Source organism: Poecilia latipinna, unplaced genomic scaffold (assembly GCF_001443285.1).
Source record: "Poecilia latipinna isolate Pla-1442-1.1 unplaced genomic scaffold, P_latipinna-1.0 Scaffold1153, whole genome shotgun sequence".
In the NCBI taxonomy this organism is placed as follows: domain Eukaryota; kingdom Metazoa; phylum Chordata; class Actinopteri; order Cyprinodontiformes; family Poeciliidae; genus Poecilia; species Poecilia latipinna.
The window spans coordinates 1-19267 of NW_015113769.1; the positions used below are offsets into that span (position 1 = coordinate 1).

Consider the following 19267-nt stretch of genomic DNA (forward strand, 5'->3'; position numbering starts at 1 on the left):
TTTTTTTCCTGCATGTGTGACAAATCCTTGAATCTCCCCTGGCGGCCATTCAGGCGCCTGCAGCAACAATTAGCAAAAATCTGGTGGTTTGCTAATTCCAGCGGATGCACAGTTCCACCAGGTTCATCCGCTGACCTGAACATACCGACCATTTCTCAGTCCAATGCTCCGGTTGTAAATGGTATAATGAGAAGCATTGTTGTGACATGCTGAAGGCAGAGAGTCTGAAAGAGTAGAAGCTTCTTAAAGAGACAGACACCAGTTTCCAGGCATCAAACTGTGAAGTTAAATTTCTGTTTATTAATGTTGGAATATATATATATATATATACCCGCATTTTTATAAAACTCAAGGTAACAGAGTTAATTGACTTTACTATGTTCCTGGGAAATACATAACACCACCACTGTAATACTCTGGAGGCACATCTGTTTGAGTTTTGTAAAATTTCACCCCAAAAACACTGTTTGCAAAAATGTCCTGTGTCATTTTGAGTATTTTTTGAGACAGGTCCTGTAATATGTGTAGAATGTTTGACCCAAGTTTAAAAAACAAATTCCAACCAAAGGCTAAGAAACTTTATGCGAACTTGTGATGATGGATAAGAAACAGTGTAAAAAAAAAGTTGGATTGTTTGGGTCACACAAAACATCAGGTATATTCTGTTTAATGGCAGAGAAAGAAAAAACAAGTTAAATATATTTTTATGCAGTGTAAATGTAAATACCATGTATGAACTATATATGATTATTTAAGTAGATTCTGAAACTTGTGACCTCTCTACATTTTGAAGGACAATGTTGAGCTCCAGCCCAAAGTGTTCCAGTTGAACAGGCAGAACCGTGATGGAGCCAGAGAGGCAGCCTTAGGTGGAATGTGTGCAAGAGAGCATGTGAAGTGTTCATGCAGAGCAGCCTCTCCTGAATAATAAAATAACCTTAAACAATCCATTCATGATTATATTTTAGGGGGTTTTATACTAAAAAAGACATGCCAGTTCTTTTGTTTGCTAGCTTTTACTTTTGGAGTACTGCATTTTGCACTGATGATAAATTCTGTTTCACTGTTTCTCTCCTTTAAACTCACATAAGCAATTTGATTACCTGCAAAAGAACAGTGTGGTGTTCATTTAAACCTTTTGTTTGGAGCTTCTAATTATTTCAGATATAAAAACAATACACAAAAACAAGTGTGAAATCGTACGTTTGTTTAGAATTTGGTTGAATAAAAAGGAAAAAGCAGTATAATAATACAGCTGCAGTCTGGTATAATGTCTGCAAACCGTGGTCAATTTGTTCAATTTCCCTGGCTGTCCCCATAAGCCGGAAGGCATTTGGGTATTAATCTCTAAGTAGTGGCAAGTGTGGCAACAAGACTTAATTCATTTACTTAAGAGCTTTTCACGTGGGGTTTAAAAGTTAATAAGACGATCACTCTGTGGTGTATTTGATTAAACCCTGTTAATTACCCCAGGTATAATGGGCTATTAGCAAAGGCCCGGTTGTAAAAGGGCGAAAGTGAGATTATTGTTTTTATGAGGTACTTTTGGTCCACCTTTCTCAGTGTCAGGATAAGATTGGATATTAGATTAAAGCTGAGATCCTCCTGCAGAGCTACTCATGTTGGAGTCTTTGAGTGGTGTTAAATATGTTCGAGTTAATCACTTTTATTAAGATTTTAGCAGCTTAAACTGATTCGTAACTCATTTAAGCTATTAGGATTTGAGTTAATGCTAGAGAGCAACCACCTTTTAAATTCATAAGATTATAATCTTCATTTTCATTTTTGTTCCAGGCACTTTCTATTTAAAACGGGGACGGGAACCACACCGTTCTTTGGCGCCACAGCTCCCGGTTACACCATGGCAACAGGAACCGTTTACTCCACGCCTGCACGCCCTTTGCCCAGAAACACTCTGTCCAGGGGGGCTTTCAAGTTCAAGAAGTCACCTAAACACTGTTCCTGGAAATGCACTGCCCTGATCGCCGTGGCCGTAGCCGTAGTGCTCTCCATCATTCTCTGCTACTGCATAGGTAAGGCTCAGAGGAGATTACAGCAGCTGTAACATTTGGCAAAAGTTTAAATTTGGTTGCACTGCACGCATGGGAAAGTTTCAGGAAATGTATTTGCCTCCAAGAATCTGACAGCTATTAAAACAGCTTTAAAAGGAAAAAAATCCGAAGGTTGACCTGTTTCCTCCCAAAACTTTAAATGAGTGCGAAGCAGAGTTTTGCTTTAGTCTCAGTCATGGACGCACATCAGGGTCCTTTTTCTTGAGCCCTTCTATCAGATTTAGGACCTTATACAAAAGTATGTACACCCTTAAACATTCTGCACACTTGCAATTTCTGAAAAGTGTAGAACACATGGCATTTACCCCTCAACCCAACTTTTTCCACATGGTATGTGTCTACCCTTTAGCTTACAAAGGGACTTCTTTTGGCTTTCTTTCAGGGATATTTTCTCCTTTCCAGTCGTCCATTAAGACCAAATTTAATAAAGAACAGCTAATAGTTATCCTGTGGAGAGATGATCCCACCTGAGCTGTGGAGTTCTGCATCTCCTCCACAGTCACCATGATTTTCTATGATTAATTCTAACAGGGTCATGGTGGGTTACCACTAACAATCAGTAGTCATTGTATTTTTTTCATTGTAATGGAAAAAATATATATATATTTTGATGAGAGCTGACAGTCACTGGTTGGGATTGTGAGATTTACAAATTCAATGTTTGTTTGTTTTTCCACTGATGGCTCAAGGAGAGCATTGATTGATACCAAAATATTAGAAAATATGACTGCATATAATCACTGTGTCCTTTAACAGAATGATTGCAACCACTTAATGTAACTGTGTGTTGAGTATCCTATTCGACATTGAGTACGATTTAATTTAGAGCAGCTTTCATGTTTTTGGTGTTTTGAATGCAGAGATAAATATGTTGGGGAAAATAGAAAAACAAAATTACATTTTCTTTATAAACTTAAATTTTTCTATGATTAAGGGTAGAAATTTACAATGTTAAAAATAAGACATTTCCTGACATTAAAAAGTCAGAAATGTATAAGAATAATAAAGCCAAGTAAAAAAAGACAGAAATCCTCAAATGTTTACATTGTAAATTTCTGAGATGCACAGCTGGATCATTTTCAAAGGGTGTTTTTTTTAAATCAGATTTCCGATGTCTGAAAATATATTAGTTTAGATATAACACATTTGTGCTTACTATTATAGAATAATATATGTTTTTTTTTAAAGCAAATTTATGACTTTGAGAATATCAGGCTTACAATTGCTGAGCTTTTTGGCAGAAATGATCTACAATGGCCCTGGTACTCTGTCGTAATGCCCCTCTTTAGTTCGCCGTTGAGCTGATTCTATTTACAGATGATGGATTGAAGTTTGTGGTTGCAACATAACAAAACGAGGTATAAATTGCCTTGCAGGGCATTGTTGGTACAGTTTTCGTATCAATTCATGAACAGACTCCTACTAACTGCAATTTTTCACCATCAGAACCCAGTCGACTGTTTCAAATCTGTTTATTTGGAAGAATCAACAAAAAGCCACACACATTCAGCTGCAGCTGAGAGTTTTTGAGGACCCAGTGACGAGGTGCAGTTCTACCTGTCACATGAGTTTATGCAACCAGTATATCTTTTTGTGCCAGAGGCACTGAATTTCAGATTTAGGTGGGGGAATATTATCTGCTTTGGCACTGAACAATTGTCTTCCGGTCAAATGGAACAAATGATTGACATGCCGCTGGGAGTGAATGGAGATGGCATTCCTCCTCCTTGCTGTTCTGCAGCAATTGCAGATGTCGAGATAGGATTCAGAGGAGTTTATCTGACCAAGCCTTCAGTCAGATATGCAGACAATGCATCAGTACATCCTCCAATAAAAAAAAAAAGAAATTGTTGTTGCTTTTCTATTTGACAGGAAGCCGTGCATCATCCCAGTGTTTGTGATCAAAAGCTTCACAGAACAATGCCCCGTTTATGTCCACCTGAGTTTACATTAAAACACCATCTCTGAAGTTCAAACAGGATTGTTTTAGTGAAGTTTTTGAACCAAATTTGTATAAAAAGAAGCAGTTTCCAGAACATGGAATGTAAAGAAGAGACTGATCCACAAAGCCTTTGTTCTACAAGAACTAAAACTGTCCTATGTGGTGAAACAGGAAACGCTTTTATCTCGGTCAGGAGGATAAGATACTCTCCCTTCACTCTCCCTCCTTGGGGCATTATTTCTTACAAGAAAGCGTTTTTCTTCTTTTGCTGTTTTTATAGCATATGTCAAAGCTGACTCCTTGGTAACCTTTGGAATCTTGACCACAGCAATAAACCTGTTACAGATTCATCTTCCCTCATGCCCTCCCTTGTCATCCAAGCCCTTAATCCTTCCACTGTGGCTTTCTGCCTGAGCGGATATATAAGTATTCACCCAGCTTGGAGGCAGAGGAAATGTGACACCGTTGTATAAAGAGAAATATAGCGATGTTGGAGAGATCCTATATAACCAGTGTTTTATTGCTGAACAGAGAGGGGAAGTGCTCCCTTGGAGGAGAGGTCATAAATGTGCTACATCAGTATCGATATTCATAATCCCTTCATTGACTTAACTGGTTTGTTACTTTGTGTGGTTCACACTGTGATACAATGACTAATGTGCTCAGCTTACTGAGGGAAAATCTAACTTTTCCAGCTATTGTTTCAAACTGCTCTTCTATATTTATCCTATATTTATCCATTCACAACATTTTTATTCTTAACAATCTCATAAATCTCTGCAGAGCTATTGGGGTTTGTTTGCAGGGTGTGAATTATACTTATTAATTTAAATACCTGAATCCTCATAATGTGAGACCAGAGCAATAAATGTATTTCATTTATTAAGTCTTACAATAAAGATGCTGGAAATAAGTTCACATATATGATTTAAATAACTGTAAGCATTTAATAATGTTTCATATGAAAAATCAATATTACTATCCATCCACTCATTTTTATTATTAACAAGATTACCCTCTTGTTAATTATCCTCAGAGCAATAACTGTTGTTTTAAAAACGCTTCAACTCTTTAGATTTATTCTTCTGTAAATTTTGCTAAAATAGTTTGAAAAGTTTCTGGATCCTGTTACAAAACCTTCCTTAATAAGTTCTTCTGTTACAGTCATTAATGAAGTAAAAAAAAATACATTTAAAGTTGTTTTAGATGCTGTTACTAGTGCTGCTGGTGTTTCTGTAATGTAGATATTCATGGTTTGTGTCAAAGGCATGGATCCCAATATTCCCAGATTCTTCATGCTCCATGACATACTGAGGTTAAAAGATCAAAAATAAAACGAAGCAACATGTTGGATTCAGGTTAGCTTTCATGTTGCTGCTGAAGCTCCTCCTTAGAGCTCCAGAGTTTTCTCCTCAGTTATTTAATTATTAATTGTAGTAAAAACCTGAGACAGCTTCCACCTGTCTAGATGTTTGCAAATTCACAGAAATTACAGTAGATGTTGTGTTTTTTTCATTTTTAACTCTAAAATATCTCTGCAAAAGGTGATTCTGAGTAGCAGACTGATCACTGGCATACAGCTTCTGTAACAGGTGAAAATCTACCAATATCTGATTTCCAAAAGCACAGAACCTCTGGATCAGTGGTCTCAGCTGATATCCATAACAACCAGTGCTGATCCAATCCCGTTGTCGGATCATTTGCATTTTATATGGAATACAGAATCAAAACTATAAAGGTCATAATTCACACAGTGATTCTAGTCACCTGCCATCTGCAAATATTTTGAGCCAACCTGCAAGAAACATCTTTAAAATGTAACAGAGCAGATTTTTTAATGATAATTACATTCAAATTTTTGTCTAATTACCAGCAATAAGAACATGACCATTTGATAAGTGGATTCTTTTTTAAAGTAAAGATAAAAGATAAAACTCTAAATGTTGAGCCTGAGGGGATCCACTGTGTCTGAAACAAAGATTTTCTTTCTTTGAAAAGATTTTAGGTTGCAGAGCTCTTAATTACTTTTATATCAAAGGTGGAGGTAGAGGAAACTAACAATATGAACTGACAGAAAAATTAAAATCATACTACTAAGCCCACATGAATTAATAGTTACACACAACGTAATAATTTAGTTGTTCTGATTCCTAGAGTCCACAGATTTCTAAAAAACTATGGTTCTGGTTCTGAGAAAGAGCTATTCATCAACTATTCATGAAATGCAATTTTTGAAATGAATTCACAACTACTTAAGGTTGAAAACAGAACAAAGCACACTTTGCATCTGACTTTAGAAAGTGAAATGTTCTTGCAGCAGAATCAGGAGCAACACATCAGATGCTAATATCAGCAGGGCAATCCTTGGCAGGTCTCCATTCCTATTCACTGGAGTTATTTTGGAGAAAGCTTTAAGGACTTAAGGTGAATATTAAACTAAATAAATACAATAATGTTTTTATCTTCCTACTGATTGCATTGTTTCTAGGAGATTCATTTTCCATTAGATTAAATGTGGTGGAAACCTGGTGTGTAGTTAATATGATCATTATTATGTCTGAAAAGCTTCAACTATTTTTGACAGACTTATTGTAAATGTATAATACAGATAACATGGAATATAGACTTTTACCTATTTTATGAAGGTTCAAGTTGTAAGCAGGGAGTCAAAGCCTCGCTTTTCTCTCTCCCATAGCTTAGAAACAGTTTTGGACTCGAGTGTTCCTGAACTGGGCTCATTTATTTTTGGGAATTTTATGTTTATGTTTGAGTGTTTTTAACAGATTCATCCTTGTTTCTCTTGCCTCAAGGTGTCTGAGAATGTTTGCACAACTTCTCATATCTTGCATTCACCACCTGGCGCCATGACTGAAATAGTGACAATGTGCACTCATATTTTAATACTCCCCACCGTCGGCTCACGCCGCCTCATTATTAAAAAGATAAGCTCCAAGACAAATAAATACACAGCTGCATTTGTTATTTGCCAAAATGGCCCATGTTTGAAGTTAACGGCAACACACTAACTTATTTGCTTTTTGTTTTTATTTATGTAAAAAAAAATCTTCATAAGAAGAGCTGCATTAAAAATTTGGAGACTGGCTAATCGAGCGCAACAGCTCCTGCAATTCAAATGAGGCAAACCTGCTGAGGTGAGTTTTTCCCATTACTGCAGCCTGGCTGAACTGGAAGAATTTCAACAATTGTTCGGATAAAAGACGGGCCAATCAGAACCGATTTCAGCTCCGCTGCTCTGAGTGCAGAAACAACACGGGCAGATTGTGTGAAAACGAGAGAAAGATGACCTCCTCCTCTACCTCACTCATTTGAGTTCTCGTCTTTTGCCTTACAAATGTTAACGATACTCATTTCCAAGTAATGTAACAGAAGTTATGGCTTGTTATGCTGTGTTGACATGGATAAACTTCCTTAAACAGGATGGTGCAGGAACCTCCACCTGTGAGATAAAATCATTACAGCTTCTAATTCTTCTTGAACAGAAACAAAGAGAATCTGATCTTTGCTTCATTTGCCACAGAATCCTAAATTAAACCCTTGGTTAGGTTTGTAGAAGGGATTTTTTTTTCCAACTGGGAATGATGGAGAAACTGTCCTGAGAGCAGCAACTTCTCAGCTACGAGCTGCTCGGCTTGTTTCTAAGAATCCCCTGAAGGCATTTATAGCAGCTAGCTTCTAGTAGAAATAATATTTAGCTCCATAATCCAGAGCTGTTGAGCTCCAAGTTGTTGCTGTCACTCTGACTGCAGATATGCCTCTTTTCTCTCGTATAAATGCATGAAAGTTCCATGTATTAGAGGTTATTACTCTGTACCAGAGAATCTGAATATGACTCTGATCTGGAGCCAAGGCACAGATCCAGTCTGTTTCTATGGCACACTCTGCAGGGGCTTGAACTGAATAACATAGGTCTATGTTACAGTAATATATATATATATATATATATATATATATATATATATATATATATATATATTACTGTATTTGTAAAAGTATTAATACTTTTACAAATACTTGGCTACAAAAGTCTTCAGGAACTAAGGTCCAGTGTGGACAGGTATCCAGTCCATCCCAGGACGACACAGAGACTCACAGGAATGAACACCTAAAGTCAGTTTTAAAGACGTCAGTAAACCCAACAGTCATGTGTTTAGACTGTGGGAAGAAGCTGAAGTAACCAGAATCTGCACCTGAATGGGGAGAACATGCAAACTGCATGCAGAACGACCCCAGGACCTCCTTACTGCATAAAACTCTGCAGCTCCAGAATAAAGTCAATTCAAAAAAGGGGAAATTCAAAAATTATGCAAAAAAAAGGAATCAGTGCTGTCTTATTATCAGTCAGTTTTCCATGAAAAATTCAATTTTCTTCCTTTATGAATTTCTTAAATACCTAACCTAAATTCATATATTCTTTGGAGCGACAATTTCTCACTAGCTGGTCTGGGGTCTGCAACCTTTACTTTCACCCTCCACTCAGCAGAAAGGCTCATTTAGAGCCACACATGTTTTATGACCTTTGGAAAAAAGATAAATGTATAGTTTTGGAAGTTAACAAATTTGTCCTTATTTTGAAAAGGAAATAAACATAAAACGTTTGCAAAAATAGGAGGAATACATGTTCCTTAAGGGATGCTGTTTTTATATACAAAAGCAACAGTTTCCAACATAATAAGAAACATTTATCTAAATATTCTGTAATTGTCATGAAAATTCAATTTCTGTTAATTGCTAAAGTTTACATCTGTTAACATCTGTGTTTAGGTGACTGTTAATCAATGTAAGCGAACGGTTTTAAAAGCCATAGTTATGGGTGTTTTTCAAGCTGCACAACTTTACACCAAAGTGTCAGACATTTACTGTGTTGTTGCATGGAAAGACAAAATAAAACATTTACAGAAATGTGAGGGGTGTGCTCACGTTGAGATACTGTGTTTACGTTCTTTGTTGCACTGAGTAAAGAAAGCCATTTTATTTGTTGAGGCATGAAAAGTAATTAATTTGGAAAAACATTGAGCACTCATTATGCTTCATATTTATTAATTAGAGCAGCTTAGGGTCACTAATAAACAGTTGTAGGCTAAAAGTGCTGCTTGTACATTGTAAACAGAATTAACAAATTGGATTTGTTGTTCTGGACCTTTGACCTTTGATCTGAAAATCAGATTTTATCACAAAGTTAGTTTTTATGGTGAAAACAGTATTTGTTGCCTCAGCACAGGAAAGGCGTGGTGGATGTCAGAGCTCAAACAAGCATGGAGTGAACTTACAAATTCGAGCCCTCCGTCATCGCCGACATTGATGTTCCACCAGGGCACATTTTGACATCAGCGATTAGAAGCCTGCTTTTTCAGCCTTCTTGCTCTGGAAGAGAATCGCTCCTGGCCTATAAATATTAATTGAGCTGGTCTACGCTGTGTAGAAATAACTTATGTAAATTTATAAATTGAGGGCTATTCACCTCAAAGCAATTTGTTGATGAGGTAAGTGGAGATCCAAGCCGGAGTGCGCTGAGAGCAGCTCTCTGCGGTTCTGTTGCCTCTGATACACAATTTCCTTTCTCATGGAGGGTTTTTGACACAATGAGACAGATGTGCAGAGAACAGAACCTCTTCCCTTATTATGTTAAATTGATTTGGGGTCCAGAGTGAAAACGCAGCGCAGGAAATGTCCTTTCAGACAGAGAAACTTGTATCCAGCCTCATTTGTTCATTCTTACATTTCTTTAGGTTAAATGTTGTCGTGTTCATTTTAAACATGGCCGCCTCGCCACCTCAGGGACAGCAGTTTGGTACAGGTGTTATAGCCGAAAGAAAGAAGTTTTTATCAACTTAAAGGTTAAAGCTGAGCATTAAATGTGAAAATGAATAGTGGAAATGCTTCTCCTGTAAGGCTGTAGCTCCTTGTGTGAGTGCAGTAATTGTCCTGCAGCATTTCCCTTGATAAAGCTGATTTTGTCTTTACCTCTTAAATGCATTTCTTGTTTCACTTCAAGACATTTTCAAAGAAAGGAACCTGCTATCTTTTCTTCAAGTAATGTACTAACCTACTTTTATTTGGCCCTGTCAGTCTTTTTTTTCAGTTTGGTGCGTTCTTTTCTTTTTACACTGAGGTTCTGCCTGACACTCCATCTCCACAGCTGATGCTTTCAGATCTGATTAAGAGGCTGTTCTACCTCAGTGAGAGCCATGAACATGTTGATCCAAGAACAGGATGCTCTGTCCAGTGGGTGGCATTTATCTGGAGCTGCACGTCCCATCTGAGAGCTGACGGATTAAATGCAACAAAAGATTTTCAGGAGAGGAATTCTTCAGGAGATCTCAGTAAGACGGCAAAATATAGGAAATAATTACTGTACAATTCAGGCTTGAAGATATTGGAGTTCAACTACATTTTACTTCTTTCAGAGGGATTTCACTTTTTGCCTGTGTTAGTGTATTTCATTTAAATTCCAATGTTGGCTGTTTGCAAAAGAATTGAACCAAGACAACAATTCCAACATTTATATTTATGTATGAGTGTTTATTGAAATGAAGACATGAAATGTTGGGGAGTGTTATCATTCATAGTTTCTTACTCTGCTCTGAAGTATTTTCACATTTTGTTGGGCTACAATCTCAGACATCAGTGAAAATTACTGGGATTTTGTTTGATAGACTATCAGAAATTAGTGCATAATCAAAGTGAGTGAGTTTTTATACAAATAATTAAATGTGGTGTTGTTAACTGCTCAACCCCTTTTGATCTGATACTCCTAAATAAAATCCACTGCAGCCAACGTCCTTCAGATGATTCTATATGGCAAACCAACACAGAATGATGAAAAATGACCCATAGATTTCAACATTTTTCACAAATAAAATTTAAAACATGCATTTGACTCAAGCCCCTTTTAATCTAAGGATGTTTTTTACATCAGATAGTCCAGTAGACACAGATCGATTAAGGAACAAAATTGCAACATTGTTTCATTTTCCTCTGGTTTCGCTTCCCCTCTGCACTGTCAAACGAACCAAAACCTTTGAAAAACCATTTCCCCTCCTCACCTGTGGGGGCGCTGCACCAAGAGCCACCGAAGGAAAAACACAAAAACCTCTGAAAAGGGCACTGAGCGCAACTTCCTTCTTCACAAAATGTAAACAAAAATGGAATTTTAGCGATTGTAGGATTTATCTTTAACAAAAGATCATGAGTCATTTCTTCCCCAAGTGTTGTTTTGGTTGTATTTAACCTGACTCTGTCAAAAAGGACAACCCAATAAATTGGGAATTTGTGGAACAATTTCATTGAAGGAAAGTCACAAGAAATCTTCTAAATGCCAGCTGACGAACCTTTACTAATCAGAATTAAAAACTCCACTGTTGATTTTGTGTCGATATATTCATGTAGGATGAGAAGAGCAAGAAACAAGTCGTGGCAGAAAATCTTCTGTTGTAACCGAATTAGCTGTGTCTAACTTTATCAAAGGGCTTTGGATTTAGGAATTACCAAAATGTATCAATGCTTCATATCGTCTCTTTTATTCACAAGGCTGACTGCAGTTCTTCCCACGTTTTCAGTGCATGTTCTGAATGTTTCCTGCATTATTTTGCAAGTTTCAGTTCACTGACTGAGATAAAGATGAAACACTCAAAGTCAGAAAAACATTGAGATGTGAACACAGTTTAAACCTTCTCCCACTTTAGTCGACGTGTTCAGATTTCTTTCATATTAGGCACTCCTGTCTCAGAAGCATTGTTCTTGTTAAAAGTATTGATGAAACAATCAGAAATCGTTTCCTCTGTCTGGTTCACTTTATTGGCTACAGAAATAGATTGTGGGGCCGAGTATGGTTTGGACTGAATATGCTAGATGGCTAAATATCATCACTCTGATGTTAAATCTGACTGAAATTCAAGGCTACGCCACACCTGTTCACTTGATCTGCCAAGGACACGTCTTCTGTGCTTCCCCATTCCACTGATGCCGTGTATTTCCATCAGGAGGCTTTTTACAAAGCACACCCGCACCCCGTTTCTTGACAAAGTATCTATTGACACGCTGTTCATACCAGTTTTCCATCTCTCTTTTGGTCTCCTTCACATTTGATATTCTCTCTGGCCCCGCATCCACCTCTCATGTTATTTGCTGCAGTCGATATCCATCTTCCCAGCGTGCGACGGGTGTTGGAGAAAAGTTCCTCCCGCAGATCAAATGGTCGGAAATCAAGATGCTTCCTCAGCATGTTCCCTTGGCTGGTGACTTTGAAGGAGATAAGCCCTCTCGCTGCGCTCGCAGAAACGCCTCACTTTCCCAAAACAACAAGAGCACAGTTTGATTGCATCCAATTCTGTGACAATAAAGCAGGATGTCTGAATGAAAGCCAGACACGTTTTAGTTATGTAAGACAACGAGAAGAGTGTTGCAGAGTCTAACCTTCTCACTTCCATCTCCTGCTGTGAGCATCTCTCTCAATACTCTGCCTTCCACTTTCTTAAAAGTCTTTCACTTCATGCCCCCCCCCCACACACCCAAGCCCCCCAGTCTGTCTCAATCTTTCACACACAACTAGCAGCAACTCTTACATATTAGACTCCGGGAGTTTAAGACTTTTCCAGTGGATCTTGTGTTTGTCTGAAGTGGAAGCTTTGTGTCAAAATAGAAACTCCGGCTGCTGCTCTCTTTGATGCAGTAGCTGACACTTTGGAACCTTAATGAACAGAACTCCCTGAGGAAACATGCCACAATATCGATTGAAATGACTTTGTCTGGCCTGTGTCGCTGTAAGGTTTACACAAAAGCCACCCATTGGCCGACTGGCCACAGACAACAGAATGTAGAGGCGTTAAACAGCTGCTTTTTTCCGCCTGCACTGTGCACTCCCACAGGTCTTTTGTCCATAAGTGGCTTGATTGGTGGTTTGAAACTATTTGCGTTTTGCTTATTGTTTCCTGCAAGCCCACACAGTGATTTGTTTATCTTTTATGTCTGTGTTTTTCGCAGCAATGCACCTTTTTGGTCTCAACTGGCAGCTTCAGGAGTTGGAAAACCAGCCAGCTTTTGAAAACGGGGGAGTTGGGAAGGCAGGGCCCACCCAGTCAAGCGTAGTAACAGCTCTGGCTGCTGATGGTGAGAAAAAAAGACATTGACATCTCCTGTACAATTAATCCTGCTGTTTCAAACTATTTTTTTTCCTCATGCCAAATTTAATACAGAAATATTTGTGACTTTGCTTTTTAAATGTGCTAAATTGTTTTTATTGCAGGGTTTCTTCTTTTATGTCATTCTAAACTCCCAGTGGTGTCAAGTGAAAGCAAACGTTGACTTGTTGTCAGACACACTTGGATGGAGACGTAAATGAAAACTATGAAGGATTTTGTGCCAAAGATTGTTAGTGTCAGCTTTCAAAGACTCCCCTATCTTTGACCCCCTTCTTCCCTCATTTTCTCTGACATTTTCCATCACTTGAAGCATTTTTCTTTTTTCTGTGTTAGCTGAAGTGATTAGAAATTGCCTGGGCTCCTTTTATTGGTCCTAGTGGACATTACGACCTCATGTCCCTGTAAAATGGGTCTTAGATGATGTCTTGACATTGTTCTTTTATCTTCGAAACCCATCTCATGACTGAAACTCTTTTGGCTCATTTTAAACAGGAAGCAGGACAAACTAACATGGTGCCACTAACATGTTCCATCCTGCTTCCAAAGCTCGGCATATTAATATTTCTGAAAGGTTTTAATGATTGTGATCATTAATAAAAGATTCATAGCACTCTTTTTAGATCTTTATGAGCACTTTGGATTATGGCATCCTATTCTTTCAACTAAAGCATTGTGCTTTCATTAAAGGAATTCCTCTTGAATTATTTATTTTGTACTTAACAGGGAAGCTGAGTTGTTTTTCATCATCCTCAATTCCCCTTTCATGTGGCGTCCCTCAAGGGTGTCTTCTCAGTCCAACTGCTTAGTTAAAATTATTCCAAGCATATAAAATCTTCAAATTTATGTTTGCTAAAAAAATATTTTCTATCAACAAGCTGTTGGGCTGATTGTTATTAAATTATAAATCGATAAATTTAACATTTTTACACCTTGACGTCTGTGTTAGTGTTTTATTCTTTTTGGCAACTTTTAAAAATTATTTGAAAGTAATTCTGACACCACATTTAAACTTCATGAATATATTGATTCTGTTGGGAAGATCCTTTCCATCCAGCTCACTCCTCTTTCTCAACAAAGTATTTCAGATCTAAGAAAGACGACTGTAGTGTATTTGTGGGTATCAGCTGCTCTGTAGTCTCCAAATTGTCCAAAATTGTGTGGGATAAAACCTGCTACTTAATAACCGAGAAAGACAAAATTGTATTTGCTGTCGCTGTACGACATCTGTTAGAATTAGTTAAAACTCTTATTTGAAAATTAATAAATGCTGTTGTGCATTTTTTACCAAGCCATTTTTTTTTTTTTTTTTTTTTTTTTTTTATCTCTGTACTTTCTTGAAAACATAATTAAGAGACAAGCTGATAGTTGCAGAACAAACAATGATTAAATCTGAGAGTAGTTCAGGCTTTAGTTGTCACTGTGCTCGTACTTTGCAAAAACTTGTCTCCTTACTTCAACCTTGCTAACAGAATCAATTTGTTACTGTTTTGCTGGATACTTTTAAGCTCTTTCACATTGAATTCTCCTGGCTTTTAAATGTGCAGACAGTTTGAACACTGGTGGAAGGTGCAGAAGGTGTTCACCCTCCACACTCAAGCATGTTTGAGAAACAACTGTGTGGATATTTTCAGCAGTTAAAAACCTGAATCAGAACCAAACACACTTTAAATATTTACTACTCTGAACTGAGCTGAACCGCTTCCAGCTTTTTGAAAGCCTGCTTTTGGGCTGGTGCATTGCAAAGGCCCAGCTAGAACGTGCAATTACAGAGCATAACAGGGAAACTTTTAACAATTTATCATTTTTACCAACTTCAATGTTAAGTTAAAATGTTATGTCTTAACAAAAAAAAAAGGACCTTTATTCTAATTTTTTAAAATAAAAAATATTCATTTTGTAGCTTAAAAACTCCACCGTCAGATAAATAGTGCCCTGCAAAATAAGTCATACATTTTGTTTCACTTTGTAACCTCAAACTGTAATAAGTAATGGATAACTGTGAAGTGTGACATGCATATGTGTTATAGTCTCTGTACCCAATACTTTGTAAAGCAGATTTTTACTGTAGCTACAGTTGCAAGCTTTTTGACGTGTCTAGCTAGCAGCTTCACACACGTCTCTGCAGACACTTTTCCTCCACTATGACTGAGCTTGAGCTGCAAACATAAATTTTTAAGCTTTGTCACAGATTCTTAGTTGGAGTTCAGTCTGGACTTTGACTTTGACTGGGCCATTATAGCATACAAATATGCTTTAATCATAAATCATTCAAGTATGTCTCTTGCTGTGTGCGAACGGGTTGCTGTACTGCTGGAAAGTGAACTTCTGCCCGAGTCTCAGGTCACTTTCAGCCACCTACTGATATTTTCTTTAGGATTGCAGCGTATTTGTCTTTAGGTGCAGCCGTATTTCCATCAGATCCAACCAGCTTCTCTGTGCCTCCAGAGTACAATGGGCCTCTTGGCTTCGTCTCCTGTCAGTTTACTTCAACTTCCATGTCTTGGTAGATTTCTGTTGATTCTTCCTCTTTTCCATTTTTGAAAAAAAAAAAAGTATTATTTTTCTTCGATTTTACAAATATGATTCATTTTGTGATGATTTAGACCTTAAAAATGCACGAACATTTTTGTTTGTAGCTTGAAATTATGGGGTGTAGATACTTTCGCGAAGCAGTGGAAATGACACATTGCTGCGTAATGTTAACAGTGCAGCTGTAGATTGTTGTAGTTTCTAACACAAATGACAAATATATGATTAGTAACAAAAAACAAAACCATTATTTATATTATTATGTACCTAAAAGTTATAAACAAACCTACAGATGTGCTGCTTAAAATATTTGAACACAATCTGTCTTCAAAAAAGTAAACTTCCATTTGTATCTTATGCACCTTATGCATACATTTTGAAATGTGCTTCCTAATGGTGCCAACACAAGGACATCATTGTTGGGAATGACAGCGACTGATGTTTAGCTTTTTGCACTATAGCAGCAGTAATTGCCTCCCGTACAGAATCAGCCTCTCCTGCTTCCAATCTGCTGTTAAGTCAGCAGAAACAAGCAGCTGCAGCAGGAAATCTGTTTCTGACCTGCTTCTACATGCCCACTACTTTTGGTGCTTTTCAAAGCTGTGGATCATTTGCAAAAACGTTTAAGACATTCTATTCCTTCAAATTTATTCTTTCAGAAATTTACACAACAGGTAGATTTTAAGTGTTTGATCAGATAAAGAATCTAAAAATGTTTTCAGCCTTTTGGACACCTTGATTATAGCTTCAGATGGTTATACAGACTGACGAAACAAAACTAAAATTTCTAAATACATTTTTTGTTTTTAAAGCTACAGTGATAGTTTGTGGTTACAGAGAAAAAAAGAGTAAAACATAGTTGTGATTTGCTGCTCATTTAATAACATTTATTGACGCCTTTATCCCACTTTAGCTGCATTTCTTTTGAAATTCTTGGCAGGATGGATTTGCTGTCATCTGTTGTGACCTCTGCTAGTTGGCAGAGCACAGCAACACGCGGGCCATTTGATACCAGCTTGTGGTCACTTGTGTGCAGTTTGCTTTCATTTTCCTGCAGCACTGCACAGTATGAGCATGAAAACTAAATTAGATGTCTACAAACATCAGTGTTATATGGTTTTTCCAGTGTCTCCTTGGATCTACTCATTTTTTTCTCTAATTGATAATAATTGTGGACTTGCAGCTGTAGATCTGGATCAGAACCTGGAACAGACCTGTTGTCATAATAGGTGGAGTTAAAGCTACTTTTTGGATTGGTTGAGCTAGTAGAAACATGCTGGTGCAACATGATGGACTCTGCATCATCTCTAAGTTCTTCACTTAAAAAAATAAAAACAATAATTCTTACTTTGTTGTGATTTCCCATTAATATGAACATAACTACTTATTTATCTTCCAAGGTCTTACTAATAAAAAGTGAAAATGTTAATATTTTAAAATCTGATGCTAGTTATTTACTACACCTGAAATGGAAAGATTTCTGAAAACAGTATTATTTTCCAGGCTTTGACTTACAGACATAAAATAATTACAAAACACTCAGACGTCTTTATTTTTCTTTCACTCTAATTTCAAAATGTTATTTTCTTTTGTATAGATTAAATTGCATTTTAAACATAAATTATTTGCACAAAATACCAGAACTTCAATGTATTCCAGCTTTGAAAACCCATTTAGGCAAAGATGTCATAATCCTGACATAATCCTGTCAGAAGCAAAAATGCAACAAAGATAACTGCAGTTAATAAAATCATATCTCATAATCCTCTTGTTATATTAGGTAAAATGGTGAACCGAACTTATTCAGATTTTGACACATAAATGTAACAGAACAGATGTGTGTGTGTGTGTGTGTGTGTGTGTGTGTGTGTGTGTGTGTGTGTGTGTGTGTGTGTGTGTGTGTGTGTGTGTAACACTCACTTATTCAACAATGGAGGTTAGAAATTTAATGAACTCATTAAACTGAATTTAAATTCAGTTTCAGTTGATGTGTTAAAAATTAAATGTTAACATCCTGATTCAATCAAGGAGAGTTTGAGAACAGTTTATATTGCACATGCAACTAATTTATTTAAATTTATTGTGAAAGTTGTAATAGATTCATGTTCCAAAATAATTTACATAAAAAAACCCTCACTAATATTTCTATGAGCAAGAAGCTGCTTTTAGCTATCCTCAAGGATGTGGCATAAATCTGCTGGGTTTTTTCTTTCTTTAATTCTAGTAGAATTTATCTAAATTATGGTTTTGTTTTTAAGCACAGTCCATCTATTTTCTTTACACTTGAGCTCAGAATGTTATCATGTTAACATTCTTTCCTTCCAGAACCAGTTCTGGTGTGTTTTTGAAGTATAACATCCAGGTGTGACCAAACATCAACTGTCAAGTTTTGACATAAATTTGCAGAATTTGGAGATATCCACCATTTTCATTATTCCATTATCCTTGGCTAATGCAGCATCAGTGGCAGCAATTCAGCCGTAAACCATGATGGTGCCACCACCGTGCTGGTCCATTGTTCTAAAGCTTTGAAGCCTCATCTTGACTCCTCCAAACATTGTCACTACGGCCATAAAAATGAATAATTTTCTACATTGAATATAATTGTTTTTCTCACAGAGCATTTGGCATGTGCCGGAGGGGCAGCTGCAAACTTCAGTCAAGCATAAAGGTGTTAATATTGGAGCGTGTGAAATTTGCTTCGCTGTGGCCACAGGTGTTCCAGCAGTTTCCAGTTCATGGCAGACATGAGCCTCAGCTGATCGTCCTAACTAACTTTCTTTCATCTGAGGAGGACGGTCTGGATCAGATGGTTTATACCTGGCTATTCTGAAAACATAAGGCTTTCTGAATGGATGGCCTACATTTTATTGAAGATTATTTAAAAGGCAGGTCTTTTAAGCATTATTATATAGCAGTGTATGAATATATTTAAGCTTTTCAAGTAGATTAAAGAAAATCAACAATAAATTCATTTTTACACACCTGAAAAAGTATTAAGACATTTCACAGTCGATGAGTGAATACAAACATCTGACTAGAAATGTTTTCACATCTTAAACAGAGGGACAGTTTTTATGTGCTCCAACCGCATTTAACATGAAATGAAAGTAAACATTCATGCAGTCATGGTCGAAAGAAGGATTTTTAATATGCTTTTTCACATACCCTATAATACTTTAAATTTAACATCAAGCTTACAAAATTTCATATCAGATTTTTATCTTTAACAAAGAGGAAGACAAAATAAATAAGTCTGTGTAAAACTAAATATACCTCAAAATCCCCATATGTACTTAAATGGTGTTTATTACAATAACTGTGCTAATAAAAAAAAACAGATACATTTACATCTAAAATGAATATAAAGGCATAAACTAAAACTTGTAATGAATTGATGGCTTTTTAAAGCACCAGAATGTAAACACATTTAATCAAGCAAATATTTAAATGACAACTAAGAAGGACAGAAAGGACAGATTGCGATAGTAAAAAAAAAAAAAAAAAAAAAAAAAATACCCCCCACTTTTCTCTCCAACTTAACCATGGGGAAATTTGAAGAGATT

General features: G+C 36.8%; 1 protein-coding gene across 1 annotated transcript in view; it reads left to right on the forward strand.

Annotated features, from left to right (window-relative positions):
* Positions 1-1794: 1794 nt before the first annotated feature.
* LOC106960083 (teneurin-3) overlaps positions 1795-19267 on the forward strand; it is a gene marked incomplete at its 5' end in the record, with an annotated part of 104795 nt that continues 87322 nt past the window's right edge. The window contains 2 exons of the mRNA XM_015053003.1: positions 1795-2033; positions 13015-13140. Coding sequence (XP_014908489.1) covers positions 1795-2033; positions 13015-13140 — 365 coding nt within the window. The remainder of the gene's footprint in view (positions 2034-13014; positions 13141-19267) is intronic.